We start from the raw sequence: 19,420 nt of genomic DNA, 5'->3' as shown, positions 1-19,420 counted from the left end.
TATTTCTCGTTAAATTTTCTAAAATGGTACAAAATGGCCAGTAGTGTTGAGTGAATCTGTGGATAAGTATATTAGTAAACAAAAAATTGGCATGAATCCCTATGCCATAGGAAATACACTCCAAACGGCTAAAAGAATAAACTTGTTCACGAGTAATGCAGACATACTTCATACATCCTGACAATTTCTTTTACATTAAGTACTCCATATAGTATACACTAGAGGTCATTCCATTTTATAGGCAGACAAAAAAAAAAAAATAAAAGAATAACTATTTGACAGTAAACCTATGAAAATATCATTGGACTGGGTCCAAATTCATCATTCAGTCACAGAAATCCATTGATGAGAATAAATGGCATAAAAAATTATTCTGGTATTGTCAAATTTTGCATTCTTTCACATTGAAAAATTAACCTCTTTACTACTAGGTACAGCGAGAGTCGGCTCCAGCTTTAAGCTTAAAAAAATACTTGTAAAAAGATGACAGGTACTTAAATATAAGGAAAAAAAAATTCCACATTCCAGTCCAAGGTCTTATATGAGTTCTAATGCCCTTCATGCTCACAACTACTTGACATAGGAAGTATAATTTAATTCTCCTGGCCTGACACTTCTAAAAGCAATGTAACTAATTTGACAGAATTTAGACTGACCACAAAAAAGGTAATTTGCCTTGGAGAAAAAAAAATTCTTGCAATGAGCCAAAGGAAAAATTTTTTAGAATATCAATTCAAAGAAACTACAGCTGCGGATACCTCTAAAATACCTGTCATCTTAAAAACCACTAAATTAAAGGAAAACAGCCATACATACCTTGGAAAATGGGTAACACCAGTTTGTTACTATAATCAAGTCATCAGAATGGTATTCAGAGCCATTGACAAGAATTCATTAAGATTCGGTCCCTTCAGGTTTTTGCAAGATTCAGTTTATAATCTACAATTACAGATAGCTTTTGATTGAGTAACTTTCTACACAAATGAAGTGTATTTTCATGAGGGAGAGAAGGAAAAAAAACTAATCCTATGCTTTCTTCTTGCGTTTCAAGACTTTCCTAAAACAAAAACATAATATCATAAGTAGCAAGTGGACAGTCATCTTAATGTGCTCCTAAGCTGATTTCCCTGGTCAAATGGCTTGTGTACTACTAATGAAATAAAGTCTATTCCCTATCCCCTCCAGTATATAAAGGAAAAAATAAACTAAATTAAAAGCCTTTTTCTCTTTATTCAATTAAATGGATTAACGACGGCTTCCATGCCCAGCATGTCCTCCATGAGTACCAGGCCGAGCAGCTTTTGGAACCTTAGCAATCTTCTGAGTGGCTTTCTTGTTAGGCTGAAAAGAAAAGTTATCATAAGCATGATGCAATGCAATAGTCAATTGCCCATGCTAAACCTATCCTATCTAAAAGGAAATTATAACCAACATGAACCCTCAACGATGGTGTTGAAAACAATTTACTCTACACACCTCGCATACTTTATAACTCTTTAGATGGGCCTAGCATATAAAAAATTATTTCACTAACATTAGTCATGATGAAGCCACAGTCTTCAACTTCAGATTAAACATTTTAAAAACAGGTATAAACAAGTTTGTACATCAACGACAACATTTTCGATAGCTATTCGTTTCATGGACAGAGATGAAGATTAAAAGTGTGAAGGAAAGATTCCATACTAAATATTGCCCTATCCTATTTCCTATTAACATGCATGGTAAGACTGTGGCAACTCCAAAACTACAAAGAAACTACCTTTACTTTCTGTGTATTTGAATTGGACTTCTTGGTCGCCTTGGCAGCCCTGGTCTTCTCCTTAGCAGCTCTAGAAATTCAAGACGGGGAAATAATTAATTGCTCAGTGCTTCTACTGAAATATACACACCTTTATTATTCATTGAGATTATATATAAGAATTTTCACTACATCACAAAACTTATGATCTAAGAAAACTTAATTTGTTACCAACCTAATGGCTTGTTCTCTCTGTGCCTTTCGGACTTCAGGCTTCATGTTCCTGTACAAAAAAAAAAGAAAAAACAATCAAATATTACCTCATCACATGGCAGGCAGTTGAGAATGAAATAGCATTTAACCCTTTTACCCCCAAAAGGACGTACTGGTACGTTTCACAAAAGCCATCCCTTTACCCCCATGGACGTACCGGTACGTCCTTGCAAAAAGAAAAAAAAATTATAACATTTTTTCTTTTATATTTTTGATAATTTTTTGAGAAAAATCAGACATTTTCCAAGAGAATGAGACCAACCTGACCTCTCTATGACAAAAATTAAGGCTATTAGAGCAATTTAAAAAAAAATATATATATACTGCAAAATGTGCTGGGAAAAAAATAACCCTCTGGGGGTTAAGGGTTGGAAAAAAAAAAAAAAAAAGTTACTTTTAATTTCACAATTTAATTTCATATTCAGTATAGTTACAAGCGTCGGATAAGAACAAATTACAGTCTATTGCACTTACCTCTTGGCCATAATGTCTGTAAGGGAGGCACCAACAATAGCCCTCTGGTACTTCTGGGTACGACGTGTACGCTTTTTGGCAGTTTCCTCATCCATGCCCTTCTTATGCTTACGCCTGAAAGAAGGTTCAATCATGACAAGCATCTATTGAAATAAAATGAAAATTTAAATAAAGTCAGTGTTCTTTATAAAAAAAAAAAATGTTCACAGCTCTATTTTACCTGAACAGTACATTTATGCAATTTGTGACAATTATGTATGAGTCCCCCCTGTAAGAATTTTAAATTTTAAAACTTCTAGACAAAGAACCACTGTAAATGGAGCAAATGCAAAATAGCATTTAGATATAATTTTACTTTATATATATTAAAAAAAAAAACCTTACCTATACAATATGGTCCATCGGACTTCACGTGGATTCCTCTTCAGTCTGTATCCACGTTCACATTTTGAATTTAAGAAGACAAAAGTCTGTAATATGAAAAAAAAAAAAAATAATAATTATAAAAAATACCAAAAATTCTTAAATGTTTTCTTCAAGAGGTAGGGATTTAAAATTTTTTCCATGGGAATTCATTGAACACCGACCCATAAAAGGAGACTATTGTAATATTATTAAAAGTCATGCTAAACTATATGCCTTTTGAAATATAGCTTTAACATCCAAAAACAACCACAAATTCATCTTCAGCATGTTTTCAGTCATCATCCCTTCACAGACACACACAGGGGGTGGGGGGGGGGGGTGTCATGCATAACTGTCTTCATCATGGCACCGTCGTTCCATTAGTTTGTTACACATTTTGCATAAGATTTTCCATACTTCTGATCATCCTTTATATTCAGATCTTCCTGGACAGTAACAAACTGTTCGTAATACTAGGCATGTAGTTAATTCTAATAGTTAGGCCTTCTCCATCATAAGGCTCAATCCTATACAGTATTCTAGAAGTTTTACTCCAGCTGTGAACAAGTTGTGGAATTATCTTCTTAATGGGGTAGTTTAATCGATTGGTGTTCAAAAGTTCAAAGTTGCAGCAAATGTTTTCATGTTGAGCTGGCTGACAAGTTTTTATAGAACTGTATAGATATATGAAATATCTGTTTTGATGTTGCTACGGTTTTTAAAATTCCGTATTTCATTTTAATTGTTCATTATTTCTCAGACTTGACTTCCTTTCCTCACTGAGCTATTTTCCCTGTTGGAGCCCTTGGGCTTATAGCATCTCGCTTTTCTAACTAGGGTTGTAGCTTTAGTAGTAGTAGTAGTAGTAATAATAATAATTACTCTACCAACAGAGTAGTTTCCATCCAATTCACAAAGGTTATTTTAGAGATGTGGGTTGAGGCACTAGACATCAGCTTATGGACCACCACTTACTGCTGCTACAAACTCAGCCAACAAGATCATAAAATTACTCTTCTATCTAAAATCAACCATACCCAAATTAACACTTGAACCATCATCCATCGCTCATTTTTGTAAGTATATAACACTTCTATGACTAAAAAGTTCACTAAGCAAAGTGCTATATCCCACATTCAAAATTTCCATTCCAAGCTGGATCTAGTCAAATCATTTTTAAATGGCAGTCGAGCAGTGTTCTCTCAAAATACTGTACTTAGTGGAGGAATACCCTTCTTTCATTCAGTTTTGTATTTTTAAGTTATTAAATACCACTGGATCTTTCCATACAAATATAAATACTTACATGTCTCTTCAATTGTAGAGATATTTGTCCAAACCTTTTTTTTTGCCAAGATAATATTGCCTTTTATTTTGTTCCCGTATTGATTATAATAGTTTATTAATCCAAAGTTTTTGCTGTATTTTGGCCAAATAATATTGGTTATTGTCTCAAAATTGTTCCCCCTCATGTTATTGCTTCGAAATTTGAAAAAACCATTACAATTAATTACGTCATTAAGTATAAGATTTCCGTTCATTAATACTAGATGTTATTTAAGAAAATGTCTTTAACAAGCACCGCACGTTGGTCATCTGCATCACTTTCAAGTGTTATAAGGATCACCACCCTTTTCCACCCCCAGTTTTACCTACGGGGTCAAAGATGTAGAAAGTGGCCTTATCTATGAATATTTCTAATATTTTCAAGGGGCCGATAACTGACCTTACAAAAAGCAACCCTTGCCTTTCCCTGTTTTTCTGTAATGAGCGGTTTCTTCTTTGCCTTCACTCTGAGTGCCTAAATCCCCACTGATTCTTTTCCAGTGTCCATTCATTCCCTCAAAGTAATTATGGGTGGCTTTCCCTCAGCCGTTTTGCAGTCAATGTAGGACTAGCTTCTAACTAGTATTTTTATATATAAAAAGTAAGGGTTGTGGGGACTGCTTCTAGGAACCCCGCTGACATCCTTTTGTTCAGGAATTTCCTTCTCACTACCAACTTAGTATTTTGCTAAGATACAGTATATAAAACTTTCCAACATACAATTGGATGAGAAATATCGATAAATCAAGTTTCCCTCACTCGTTGAAAAATCGCTGAATGGGGTTGCCAACTATTCAATTTGTTTTTGAGATTTTTTTTTTCAATATTTGAATGACACTTTTCATTTACCGAAGGCTGTTTTTGCTTGGGGGGGGGGGGTTAGAATGTGAACGGAGGGACACTAGCTGTGTGTTGTAAAATTGATCCAATCCAAATATATTTCTTGTGCGCTTGGTAAATTAAGCCCACACTCAACAATAAAAAAAAAAGGTCTTCAGCTAATTTTTCATATTACTCATTTAACACATTAACATTGCTTCCTTGATATTAGAAACTCATTTTTTTTTTGTCGCAAAAAATGGAAAGAAGCAAAATCTAGATAAATTTCTAGTGACTCGTGTAATATAATGGGGATTTGAGGGTGAACCCCCCCCCCCCCACAATTTAACACATTATTTAACATTGTTTCCTTGATATTAGAAAAACAAAATTTTTTGTGGGGTTTCTGTGTTTCCTTAATACTAGCAACTTATTTGCTGGAAAATAACTTATGTAGCGTTTGTAGAATCAACAAACATAGCTCAAAAACAGAGGATTTGCCAGCTTACCCCAATCAGATTCAATCTGAACATCTAGGAAAACAATTTCTTGTGTGTGGGGTGGGAAGGCACAGTAACATTGATGCCCTTATCTATATTTACATTTTATTCTAAATTAAAACTTCAATAAGCATCCTATTGCATTTTTCTAGATAAAGTTTTCACATCAATCTAAAATACATGTAGCTATTTTTAACTATTTGACAACCTATAATCTGTAATCAACTTGACAATCTACTCCACCTTTGACTAGTCATCTTAAATATGAAAAACTATGACCTGTAATCATCATGCCAATATTCAACAGCTCTGGCTGGTCATCTTAGATATATTCAAATCAAATTACAGACCCAGCCATGTACATCCCAATATTCTACAAGCTTGACTGAACCGGTAAGAATGTATAAACCAGTCTTCTCTAAGGAATAGAAAAAAGAAGAGTACAAAGGTGGCAGCGATGGAAAGGCAAATCCCTCGGCCAACTGTTTTGACTAGATCTAGCTTGAAATGTAAATTTTGAATGTGGGATATAGCACTTCGCTTAAGGAACTTTTTAGTCATAGAAGTGTTACATACAAAAACGAGCGATGCATAAGGGTTCAAGTGTTAATTTTGATAGAAGAGTAATTTTATGATCTTGTTGGCCTCGTATAGGACGGTCGAGATCATGAACCACCGCACGCTTAACAACACGTTTGGGAACACGTCCTACAGGACATTTCACGTCGTGTTGAGCAGATCGCTCGCTGTCTCGAGCCTGACAATAACTGTCACGTCTGTCTCCTTTTTTGTACTTTTCTATCTTCGCTTTTACGCTGACCTCTATCTTTTTCTTCATCTATGTTCATCTCATCGAAGTATTCATACATTTCTTTATTTACCAACACCAAGTCTATGGCAGTTTTTTGATCGCCTCTCTCCCATGTATATGTTCCTCTGCATTTCTCATCTACATTTAATAATATAAGGTTTTTCTTGTCTATTACCTCGAGTATTTTCTTTCCATTTCCATTCTCCTCTTGGTATCCCAAGGAGCCTAGATGACCATTAAAATCTCCCATTATAATTAGTGCTTCATCTTCCTCCACTTCCTCATTTTTTTCTCTAACTCTATCCGTATCACTAAGTTTCTTTCTTTACCTTCCCTATCCACGCCACAATCCATGAATACTACAATAAGTCTCACTTTCTTTTTAAGGATACTCCCTTTTACATCCATTATAAGTTCTTCGAATGAACTTCTTCCTTTCTACTGTATATCCTTGTCGTCTTTGTTTATAACCATTAACCCCCCTCCTTTTTCATCTTTAAACTCCCTCATACTCTCCTCCTTAATTGTACCATCACTTACATTAATCTCATCTATTTTCTGTTGTATTTCAGTTAGCACTACTATATTGATATCAAAGCTATCGTTTTGGAGACACTCCATTTCTATGTATTTTTGCTTTGTTAAGCCTAGTATATTTATCATTTTGAAATCAATTCTCTTATTCTTTTCGGTCGGGCTATCGCGTGATCCGTATTCATTCCGTTTTCTGTTCCCATTTAGCATTTCTTGTGGTTCCATCTCTATCTCCTTTCTCTGAGGAGTTTTCCGTTTATCATCATCCAACCATTCTCCATTACTGTATTTTGTTTTTCTTTGAGCTCTTCCCTAAGTTTTGACATAGCCCCTCTCTCTCCTTTTTTGTCATGTCCTTTGTTATACCTACCCTTTTTTTTTTCCAAAGGATTCTGTTCATGTTTTAGTTTCTTAGCACTTTTTAGGATTTTCCACTTCATTTCTTCATTCTTAAATTTAATAGGCACTGGCCTAGGTCGTCCCCCCCCCCCCCCATTTCGCTTCCCTAGCCTTATTACCTGTTCCATCTCTATCTGCTCTAGCTCGAAACTATTTCTGAAAATATCCTCTGTTTTTCTTTCCTCAGCTTCCTCCCTTCACTTTCTGGCACATTATACAGCACTAAATTACACGCTCTCCTTTTTTCCTCCTCTTCTTCTAGTTCCTGCAATACTTTGGATGTAACTACTTCTACCTGATTTTGCCCTACATCTCCAAATTCATTCTGGCTAAACCTGTAATCTACTGTACTTACGACCTTGTCCATTATTTCATTCTTCACCTTCCACACTCAGCACCTCTTCGACAATTTCTGCTCTCATTTTTGGACCATTTTTCTTCTATTTCTCTCAGCTTTTCATTCAATATTTTGTTTCTTTCTTTTAGCTCTTTCATTTTATTTTTACTGCACTTTAATTCTTGTTTGCAATTGTTACACATCCACATTAGTTCTTCGTGCGCTCTAAGAGCCCTATACATAGCTCTGGATATTTTCTGGCACATGGCGTGGTACCACATATCGCATTTGTCACATATCAGTCCCTCTTCGTTTTTTCTAACTATTTTTGCAGTCACTGCAAATCTCATTCCTTTGTTGCGAACTCATTTTTCTTTTTTTTTACTGGTTTCTCTTGCTTACGGGGATTTTCTAACCACTGCCTGTGCAACAAACTAAATTCTACCCTAAATGGTAATGTTTTATTAAGCAATTTAAGTAAATAATTTTGTATTTTATTGCAAAACTAAATCAATGTTATGATTACAAATAACCATATGTATTTTGTTTCATGTATTATGTTGTATGCCTACTTTGGAGAATAAACTCATTGAAATTGTAATTGGTGACGAGCAGTTCGTGAAAGAAAAGAGTTCGTCAGTTAACGATGGATGATGATTTAATCAGCAAAAGTGACATTAATTACTGAATAGGATGTGATATGATGGGTTAGTCAGTTGAGATGGATGATGATTTAATCAGGAGTGACATTATTTACTTAATAGGATGTGATATAATGATGAGTTTGTCAGTTGAGATGGATGATTTAGTCAGCAGTGACACTAATTACTGAATAGGATGCGATATGATGGGTTTGTCAGTCGAGATGGGTGATGGTCCCATTCAGTCCAGTATATACAGTAATTGGGTCATAGTCTGTACCGGCAACACTGTGGTTTATTTTTCTATTTTAAACTCTCACACACACTGCTTTAGTTTAGAATTTCTCTTGCATTTTCCAAAGTTTGTAAATAATTTTCCAATTTTCAAATACGTTTTCCTCATTTTCTAATTCAAATAGTAGTAGTTTTGTCATTGTAATTTCTTCATTTTCAGGGTGTGGTCTCTTAAGTAGGATATTCTTGTTTCCCTCTTCAAGGCATTTCCTTATTAGTCATAAACTGTTACTTGCTTGTTTGGGTTTCTTTTGCCTCCCTGTCTCAGTCTATCAATGTTCTTCCATAACTTCCCGTGGTCTTTTTCTAAACATTTACTTCAAAAGTTGTCATAGCTTAGTAGGGTAACTTTAGTGCTGCTTCCTTTGCTTCTATGTATTTTCTGCCGTATTCCTCCCTGAGGTCAGGGTGGTTTTCATTTCTTTTCTTTCTGTAGAACATTTTTCTTGTGCCGATTGTTCTCATCTCGTGATTAAACCACGGTATGGTTTCACCAATGTTCTGATTTAGTGTTCCTTGTTCCTTTCCTTTAAATCATGTATCATTATCCGATATAAATTCCCAACTGTTTCTACCTTTTCTTCTGCCATTACTTTCATTTCCTCTCCGTAAGTTTTCAACTTCTTCTTTGGTAGTGTAGTACCAGCTCTTATTTTCACTACTGGATTTTCTTCCTCTTCTCCAGTGCTTCTTGAATTCAAATACTGCCGTTATTAGATTATTGTTGGATAAATCAAATTCTTTCATACTTTCACCTACTTTTACATAATTTAATTTTTGGTGCATGCTTGGGCTGGCTAAGATGAAGCCAATTGCAGTTTTTGTTTAAGTTCATAATCATTTCAAGCAGAGTTACCTTTCTTGTTTCTCCTTTGTTGACATAGAAATCCAAGGTGGGCATTAAAATCTCCCAAACCAAGTAGTCTGAATCAATATTATCTGCTAATTGCTCTTCCAAATCTTTGATGATTTCATTTGTTTTTTGGTAGTCACTTTAATAGGTAAACAATAAAGTATAGAGCTTAAAGTGCAGTCCCCTTACAATGATGTTTGATATGTCAGGGTTTTTAGTAGCCATCTCCTCTACTGTAAAATGCTTTCCACGATGGTATAAGAGCAATATTCCGCCTCCTTTTTAATCTGTTTCTTCTCTGTTCTCATCTATATAGCTGAATTTCTCCGGGATATTTAGACATGTACCTAAGCTGTCTCTCTGATGGAAAGGCACTGACTTTCCTCTTATCATTTCTAATAATAACAGGGTTTTGATATTTGTAAGTCCTTGTATATTTATTAGTTTAATCATGATCTTCTCTTTGTCATTTAAACTACCTTTTTTTTTTTTTTTTTTTGCATTCTTCAGCCAGTTTACTTCATTTTGTACAGATAAATTATCCCCCTTGTATTATTAGCCTCTCCAAGTTTAGTCAGCAGGAATGACACAAATTACTAAATAAGCTGTGATATTATGATGGGTTTGTTGGTTGAGATGGTTGGCGATTTAGTCAGGTGACGATTACTGAATAGAATGTAATATGATGAGTTTGTCAATTGAGATGGATGATGATGATGATATGATATTGTCAGTTGAGATGGATGATGACTTAGTCAGCACGAGTGACAATTACTGGGTAGGATGCAATATTATGATGGGTTTGTTGGTCGAGATGGTTGATGATTTAGCCATCAGGAGAGCGACACTAATTACTGAATAGGATGGGATATGAATGCTGCATTTGTCAGTTGAGAAGGTTGTTGATTTAGTCAACAGGAGTGTGATATTAATTCCTGAATAGGATGTGACATTATGATGGGGTTGTCAGTTGACATGGATGATGATTTAGTAAATGGCGAGGGCTACCACACGTATAAATTTATATCCATTGAAATGTGCTAACTGGAAAATGTGAATTGTTTTAACTTGAAACATACATTTTCTTTTTGGATGGAGAAGCATGTTTTGTATACCTAATTAGATAAGTGTAATGTACTTGTGAAAATTAATGGGAGTCTCTGGTTGATTTGGAAAGTATAACCTTTCTAATGGCAAGTCATATTGTAAATAGGTTTACAGTATAGTTAATCTTGATATTACTTTCTCCTTTCAATATTTTGAAAAACCATAACCTTCACTCAGATTCCATGTCCAAATTAAATGATAGCGACCAAATGCTTAGCAGCAAAATAGGCCTCATCACGTGCCCTCTACCATATCCATTGATTGCGCTGCAGATCCAGCGATTGCTACACTAACGATGGATCCATAGATGGTGCTGTGCGACCTAACGATGGATCCATAGATGGTGCTGCGCGACCAACCGATAGGGTCTAACATATCAGAGTTTGGTTGAAACTGTAATTTTACGTTCTAGTGTTTTCATGCAGCTCGAGTGGCAACCAGCACAATTAAAAAGTTTTCCACCACTAATTATTAGAATCACTCAAACACCTAACAATAAATGACTCTTCTGTCTACATCCTGAATCAATATTGTGCTACAAACTTATAAATAGCTGGGACATGATTCAAGTTGGATAATTTGAGAATGATGACGCTATAAGAAGGAAAAAGTTAAGACCACGCGTGGCTCCAAATGAAGTAACCTAAATTCATATCTTCAAGAACTCATGACACTATCATTTTACCCTTAACGATAAAGAAAAACTGTGTTCATACATTCTTCATTATCCATGGTACAATGTATGTTATACTAGAGTAATAATACTTGCTTATAACTTATTCAACATATTACTGGGTAATTTGCTCCATGTTCAATTATTGGGAAAGGGAATTGCAATAATACAGGTGATCACAAGTATTTTCAGAGACTTTGTATATCAGCGGCCAGTTCCTCTCACATGGATGAAAAATGAACATCGACTAACCTAACCTTTCCACCCAATTACCCATGTCCTTACCTACTTACCTAACAGGGGGGGGGGGGTACTAACAATCTCATGCGACCCACATTACACTGGCGTATTATAAGTTAGCCGTCGTCATACATATAGGTGGCCGCTATCATATAAGCACCCCGTATTTTCAAAATGGGTGCACTTTTCATATTTATCAACTTGAAAATAATTTCTGGTTGACAGTGAATCAATTCTTAAGCATTTCCAAACACTACTCTAACTTATATCGTTTATTTCCTTTCTTAATTAGGCTATTTTCCCAGTTGGAACCCTTGGGCTTATAGCAACTTGCTTTTCCTACTAGGGTTGTAAATTAGCTAGTAATAATATAGGAGGCCCTAATGAACAGGCCAAGTGGTGGAATCATGAAATGCCAGGTTTTCAAGGAAAACCATGGGAGTTGGAAGTCAAGTTCCACAAAAAAAGGGCTTCCAAAATAGAAAAAGAAAATCTTGCAAATATCATACGAGAATTACTCCGTAGCTAATACTGATACGCCACACTGGCCAATGGCCTCTACCAAATATGCAATCACATGGCAGAAGAAAACGTCGTTGGCTTGTTCAATCATTTGAGCAGTTAGTTACACTATTCGAAACCATGCTCATTGGTAGGCTAATTAATGAAAGTTAATACACTAATATTATAAGTTTGTCCTTAACGACCCGGTATAGGGTAATGTATCGATGGGATTAGAGTAACGGCGACGGTATTAAGCATAGAATAAAAGAACTCCTAACCTGCCGACAGTTAATAACTGCACTTATAAATTACCTGTGAATAAGTCGTATATTAATTTCCTAACTATCTAATCTAATGGAAAAAATAAAAACAACATACCTTTCCATCCGTCCGGACCATGGTTTTCCCATGGCCGGGATAGATTTTGTATCCACTGTAATGACAGAGTTGTAACCTGAAAACAGAAAAGTAAAGCAAAATAAATTGCCTGAAGTCGACATAATTCCATTTATGTAACTTAAACGTCAATATAACATAAGATCACGCTGATATTTCATGATAAAGTTATGTATTTGCAGATGGTACCTACTTCATCTTGAAGGACTACAACTTGGAAAGAGATGATGTAAACAAATGAATACCGATGAAAGAAATACTTTTGTAGAAATGTTATTTATTTATATTATTTCATATGAGACGTTTATATTTAAACTTTGTTGTTAAAATATTTTATATACGATATTTTAAAATAAAATATAGTATGTTTGCTGATATTAGGAAAATGAAAATCAAAATATATCATCGATTTCCTACGAAAGTCGACCAAAACATTGGCGCTTAAATATGGCCTCCTCAGGTATGTACTATTTTAGAAAATTCTTGTAAATATCTCTATTAATCTCTCACGGGAACAGCATTAACTTTAAATTTAGGTTCTTTTAGAAAAGCATTAATGGAGTTTCTCTCCTGGAACCCTCAGAAGTAGCTATGTCATTGGAAAGATTGAGAGTTGATCAATAAATATAATGGTCTTTTCTTCTAAAATGATTCCACCCAGCCTTATTTCGCGTTTGACAGTAAGACGCAAATTCATTTCCTCAAGTTAACAATTCAGATGGTGCCTTGATCATGATAAATGGGTATTATTTGTATGGTTTCCCCTATTTTCTCTATTTTTATGCCAAAGAACATTGTGTTTTTATTGTTTGTGGGTTGTAATAAAGTGGGCAGGGCTTGGATGTTGGACGTTGATAGCTTGGCAAGACCTAACCTAGGGCTTACTAGATAAACTTCAGATATATGTAAAGCACTGCCAGCTAACTAACTTGGGCCGAATTATGTAATAAAAGTTGCACTGAACTGTCTTACATAGGACATGTGGCTAGGATCAGGCATGGCTTTCCTACAGTAGGTCACACTGCATTCTTTGGTGTATCAGGCTGGATTTACATTAAAACTATATTATTAACATATGATAGAGTAGTATGCACCACAGTCTGTATGTAGGCCAGAGTAATATCAGATTGATAACATCTTTTGAAGTCTATATATTCCAATTATGTTCCCCTGTGTGATAAGGCCAGGAGAGCAGCCCTTAAAACAAACTAAAATTAGCAACTCTTGTTACCATGCCTACATCATATTTCTTTAGGTTAGATTAAGCCATGTTTAGGTTTTGCTGGGTAGTATCAGGTGGGTGATATTGCTTCAGCCCAGGTTAGCCTTAAACCATACAACGTTTGGTTCGTGCTTCCTATCCATATTGCTTTCCGACCTCTTTTAACTTTGAATCTTTTTAGGGTATTATAGTACATTAATAGTTGAGAAATTGGGGTAAACCTTTTGGTGTGTATCTCCTCAGAGACACTTTAAATCCATATGCTTTAATCATCGTATCTACATTATATTAATACTGTAGATACTTAATTGAAAGTTCTCAATTCAGTGTCTTTGGATGATAATTTACCATTCTTTGTACCTTTTATACTGCTTGTTATTTTGTATCGCCCTCCAAATAGGCAGTCAGATGTTTTCCATATCACATGACTTATTTTTGGTCAATCGCCCCCCCTTAACTTAGTTTGTGAAGATCTCGTTGGGATCGTGCCAATCTTAAAGTATAAGGATCAGTGAAATAAAGAGCCTTCTGTAAAACCATGTGTCAGAACAGAAGCCATCCTACTTTAGGTTAAGCTAAGGAGAGTCCTAGAAGATTAGTCATACTGGTTCTTTACACCCCTCCCCCCTATAGTTAAGGAGAGGCATCTGCATCTTGGGTTAGGTAGGGAACCTTAGGTCAGGTCATATCCCTGTTTGTTTCCCTTTTGAAATATGATTTTTTTCTCTTAACTTTTAATCTTTTAAACATCCATAACTAAAAATATGGTATGCTGACACATTTTTGTCATTAATGTTCAAATTACCTATAAATACACCAGAAACATGTCTTAGATTTTCATTAAATTTATTGTGTTTGTATATAGATTTACCTTTTATAGTGCACCTGCAGTATACCCACCCCCTTGCACATTGGTGCTTAATGATCTCCCTGGCCCAAACAACTTGCCACATGTCACAAATTCCGCACGAAATTGAACGCTTAATGCATTTGCTCCACACCATGTTACTACAATGATATCTCATTAATCAACAGTTTTACTTAACCATTTCCTTAGCAATAGCCTATGCTAATCATAGGCTTAGGTACCCTTATGCCAACATCATATGCTTTCAAGCATATCATCAGTAGAAAATTATTAGCAATACTGCAGTTGGTAATTATTTACACTGGTACCAACCATAGTAAACATTGAAACTTCACACTCTCCGCTATCTTTGGATGCAGTACGTTATAGCACCCCCACCCCCCTGAACTGACCTAGAATTTCTTATTCTTACTAACCATACAAGGAAATATTTTTGATCTGTAATGGTACTATGAGAGATGGATTATTAATAAATACAAAGACTAGGTTAAATGTTGAGCAAGTTAATACTTTTTTTGTAAAGTGGATGCACTGCCATGAATTTTTATGTAATACTTGAAAACTCTTGTACATTTAACATGATCTGTTTCATTGTGGAAACCTTTAGCAATATTTGTCATGGTGATAGAGTTAAAATTTTGGCATTTTCCTTCATCCCTCAAACTCCCACCCTTTACACTGCTCTTGACATATGGATGCATATGCTTATTGACTTTGATGTTTATCCTTTACATTTTTATATAGAAGAAAACTTGCAATACTGTATACACAACTGGTTTTATAAAATCTTTTTATAGTAAATGTGTAGGAGAGCTCCGCGCTTGATTTAAAAGTTTCTAAAAGTAGAAAACGAAAGAAAACAGTAAATTAGAGCTACAGTTACCTTGAAACTGTGAGATAATCCTCCTACAACCACCTAACTCTTACACAGAAAATGTAAGCATAAACCTACTACAATTATGGGGGACCCCAGTGGGAAGCGGGGTTTTTGGGTGGGGGAGGAGGAGAAAAGTGATTTTTCGCGGCACTACCGAACCTAATACAACTACCTACCCTACCCTGGGGGCCATGTACCCCTACCTAGGCCTACCGGGGGGGGGGCCTCCGCCCCCCCTGCGACCCCCCCTTAAGGCCACAGTAATTTTCAGGGCACCACCGAACCTAAGACACCCACCTAACCTAGCCTATGGGGCCCTGTACCCCCCCTTAAGGCCACATTGAGTTTCAGTTCAAACGAAACAAATTCAAATGAAAACGCCTTTTGCAAAAAAAAGAACACAAACTTCAAATTAGTCTCAATATCTAACTTACCTTTGAAACAAGACAAGAAAAAATTGCACCTCCTCTTCCTTTTCCCACGAGTAACCACACTACGATCACACCGGAATGCTAATTTGTTGTAATCTATACGGCACACATTTTCACAATTAGGGCACTTTTTCTCTGCCAAAATCAAACCATGACGTTGAGCAAATGCAATTAGCAAATCAACTTTCCCTGAATAATGTACACAAAAATCCCCATAAGAAATAAAGCAATTGTCACAAGTGTCACAGTCGGAACGGGATGAAGGTCCTGCTAATTGCTCCACACTTCACGGCAAAATGAGCTTTTCAGTTTGAAGGGAGATCCGAGACGTGCAAAGATATTCCTCGGCGGAACTTCACGTAAACTGTGGTAACTGGTGGAAAAATAGCAGGGATAAGTGAAGTAATAAGTGTCAGCATTGGCTAGATTTGTAAAAACCGCAATGATTGGTTTTCAAACAGTGTAACGTCAAGAAAACACCTGTTATTGGTTAGAATAGCATTGAGAACTAGTTTACCATACGCAGTAAGGCGGTGAAACAGCTCATTTTAGCCAAGACATCACACAGTAAACAAAAACAAACACTTAGAAAAAAATCCAAGTGAAACATAACTATACACACGAATATCTTCGTTAAATAGAAGCTGCTCATATGTTGACTATTATATAAGCGTTCTATATGATATAATAGTGAATTGTAGGTGTTTAAATTCTTCAAGATCTTCCGCGGAGCTCTCCTACACATTTACCCTTTTTATGCTAGGTATTTGGTAGTAAAACTTTAAAAATTTTAATTGTTATTTCTACACCCCCTATTGCACAATGTCAGGGATAATATGTTAATACACACTACAAAGTTTGGCATTATTTTCTTTTACTTTGCAGTTGCACCACCTAACATAGTAAAAAGGGTATTCATCAAGAATAACAATAAAAAATCATTGATCAATATGTACAGTCTTAATTTTGTTTATTATGTGACTTTCACTTGGTTGCTGGATCCCTTAATGGAGGTCTAGCTAAAATTAGTGCCTGGTGTAAATTATGGGGCATGAAGTTGAATCCAAACAAAGTCAAGAACAGTTTTTAATTTTTGTCAGATCAATGCATAGGCTGTTACAAGCCATGTTGTGATGAAGATATTTGTTTTGTACTTGACTTCCGCCAGCTTTTTATTTTCAAATTCCCTCATGCATTTTTCTTTCTCTTTCAGGAGAGGAAAAGGATGATGGACAAGATGACACAGGTAAAGGTGTTGTATCCACTAACTATTGTTTTTATAATGAATAAAAGTATAGTTTTAACTGAAGCTTTAGTAAAAATTAATTCTATATCATGCAACTTTATCGGCAAAGAGGGCAGATTTACTAGAACACTTATTTTCTGTATAGATTGTGAATAATTTTTTCAATGAAATTTATCTTTTGAACTGTATTTTGGGAATTGTGAAGGGGACATGTAACCTTATTTTGTACTGTAGTTAGAAACACGCTTAACTTCCTATTTATATTCTCAAATTTCATAGCTATGTATTAGCTTACTCTACCCATTTTTCAGTATATTGTGTTACAGAGTGATTCATGAAAAGTAAAGAAAAATATTGATACAGTCCTTGCTTTAAAAATAGTTCAGGAATTTGCTTATTCATTAATACAGTAATGTTTGCCTTATTTCTCAAATTCTCTTTGATATACAAAAATTTGTAAAAAATTCATTGCCGTACAGTAAGCATATTAAAAATACTTTTCATTTTTTCCATTAAAAAAAGGCCAACATATAACAGTAAATTCTTTAACAAAGACAGTTCTGCAAAAATTGGGCAAATACAGTACTGTACACTACAATCAAAATGAGCTGCAGGGTAACAGTGTAACAGTTTAAGTGGCAAAAAATTATATTGGGAAATGGACTTTGATGAGTATGCAAAATTGACTGTTCAATACACAGGCATGGTTTCTTATATATATATATATATATATATATATATATATATATATATATATATATATATATATATATATATATATATATATATATATATATATATATATATATATATATATATATAGATATTTTATCCATGTGTTTCCCTGTCTAAGGATGGCTGAGAATCTTTTATCCTTAGAATTTTTTCCAGTCTTGTAGTGATTTTAATACTAAATGCCTTTAGTGGAGCAGGAATGGGAGTTGAAATCGTTAACAAAATATTTAACGACAGTTGGTGAGTGTGGCCGAGTAGCCCCGCCCACTCACCTGTCAAAGAATCCACGTTTGTCTTTTGCCACAATGGGTATGGATGTACAGTACAGTACTCGTGCATCCTATTCAAGAATTTGATTTTTTTCAATATCAAACTTACCCGATGATCATATAGCTGCATCCCTGCTGCCCGACAGAAAAGACCTACGGGAGGAATACGCCAGCGATCGCTATACAGGTGGGGGTGTACATCAACAGCGCCATCTGTCAAGTAGGTACTCAAGTACTCGATGTCAACAACGAACCAATTTTCCCTCTGTCGTGCCACAGGCAAGACCTACTAAATACGCCGTCCCTAACTGGATTTGTTTTCACAACGATTTGGTGAAGTACACTATTCCAGTTTTGAGCTTTCGCTATGCAGAGGTTTTATCTTCATTTCAAAACTTGAACTCGTTTTGGATAGATTTAATTATGGTGACGAAGAGAGTATGGACTCTCTTTCACTTTTAAATGGCCGACCCTTCCCTTAGACGGAAGTGTTGGTGACGAAGAGAGTATGGACTCTCTTTCACTTTTAAATGGCCTACCCTTCCCTTAGACGGAAGTGTGTTTAGGTTTTTGGTAATTTTGCTTAACAAGTTATAGATCTATTTATTTTATATCTCTCCGCCTTTATAGGCCTCTTCGATTAACTTTCCATTTATTATAAACTTATAAAAAATTAATTTTTATGTTTGTTTATATGCGACCTTTCCTAATAGTAGGCGGTCCTTACTTGGAACCGAAGTTAATTAACATTGAGCCCGTCATATCGTATTTTCCTTTTAAGAATTTATACTTTTAATGTTTTTGAAAGAATTTCTTTGATAGTCTCGTACTGTTTTCAAAGATGAACTAACGTTTAGTTTAGTCTCCGCAGTTGTTGACGTTCAGAACGTTCAACATGCGCTCTATCGTTACGATAGAGAGAGAGTATTTCACGGTTTCACGTTGCAGTAAGAGTAAACCGATTCTAGCGTTTCGTTCATTCTTTCTTAGCTTAAATGGTTTTAATTCTAATAAAGGAACTTTTTATTTGGGAAACCTTTCAGTTTTTTCCTTTAGCAAATAATATGTTTTAACGATATATAATTGGGCTCTTCTCTCAGGTTCTAAGTCAAGAGAGAAGAGAGAGAGAGATAGAGACGGAGGGAGAGAGAGGAGAATAAACGTTTCGTTCAAGCGGGTAACGTTGTTCTCGTTTTTTACTCTTCTCCCTAGTCGCTGTAGGGGAAGAAGGTAAAACGTTTCTAGAGTTTTATTCTTGTTCCCAGGCTTTATGCGGTGAGAGATTTTAAACGTAGTTTATTTGATCTAGTGTTTAGTCTCTTTTCCAGCCACTGAATTCTTTATCTTTCATTATGTTTTTCTGTTGCATTGTAAAACTGTTTTCACAATTACTACCTTTTAATGAAGGATAGGATTGCGTATTTCAGGTACAAATCACTTAAAGT

General features: G+C 35.3%; 2 protein-coding genes across 4 annotated transcripts in view; one reads left to right on the top strand and one right to left on the bottom strand.

The window, feature by feature from the left end:
- Positions 1-1,210: 1,210 nt before the first annotated feature.
- On the bottom strand, positions 1,211-12,599 carry LOC137647262 (large ribosomal subunit protein eL24-like). Of its 2 annotated transcripts, none has more exons than XM_068380655.1 (7): positions 12,521-12,599; positions 12,310-12,385; positions 2,873-2,958; positions 2,489-2,602; positions 1,977-2,024; positions 1,763-1,832; positions 1,211-1,341 (listed from the first exon to the last, which is right to left on the bottom strand). In XM_068380655.1, exons 1-7 carry the CDS (start codon positions 12,523-12,525, stop codon positions 1,246-1,248), a joined length of 495 nt encoding a protein of 164 aa, XP_068236756.1. In that variant the 5' UTR covers positions 12,526-12,599; the 3' UTR covers positions 1,211-1,245. The 2 variants fall into 2 exon arrangements, with proteins under 2 accessions (XP_068236756.1, XP_068236757.1); XM_068380656.1 differs by having other exon boundaries at positions 1,769-1,832.
- Positions 12,600-12,705: 106 nt separating this feature from the next.
- The window catches only part of LOC137647261 (serine-rich adhesin for platelets-like), a 61,778-nt gene continuing 55,063 nt past the window's right edge, over positions 12,706-19,420 (top strand). Inside the window, exons 1-2 of one of the 2 annotated variants that reach the window (XM_068380654.1) lie at positions 12,706-12,787; positions 16,939-16,971. In XM_068380654.1, coding sequence (XP_068236755.1) covers positions 12,775-12,787; positions 16,939-16,971 — 46 coding nt within the window. In that variant the 5' untranslated portion in view covers positions 12,706-12,774. Of the gene's footprint in view, positions 12,788-16,938; positions 16,978-19,420 lie in introns of both variants that reach the window. The other variant, XM_068380653.1, reaches the window with a different exon arrangement.

This window comes from Palaemon carinicauda, chromosome 9 (genome assembly GCF_036898095.1).
Source record: "Palaemon carinicauda isolate YSFRI2023 chromosome 9, ASM3689809v2, whole genome shotgun sequence".
Lineage (NCBI taxonomy): Eukaryota > Metazoa > Arthropoda > Malacostraca > Decapoda > Palaemonidae > Palaemon > Palaemon carinicauda.
This window is presented reverse-complemented; position numbering and strand designations above follow the sequence as displayed.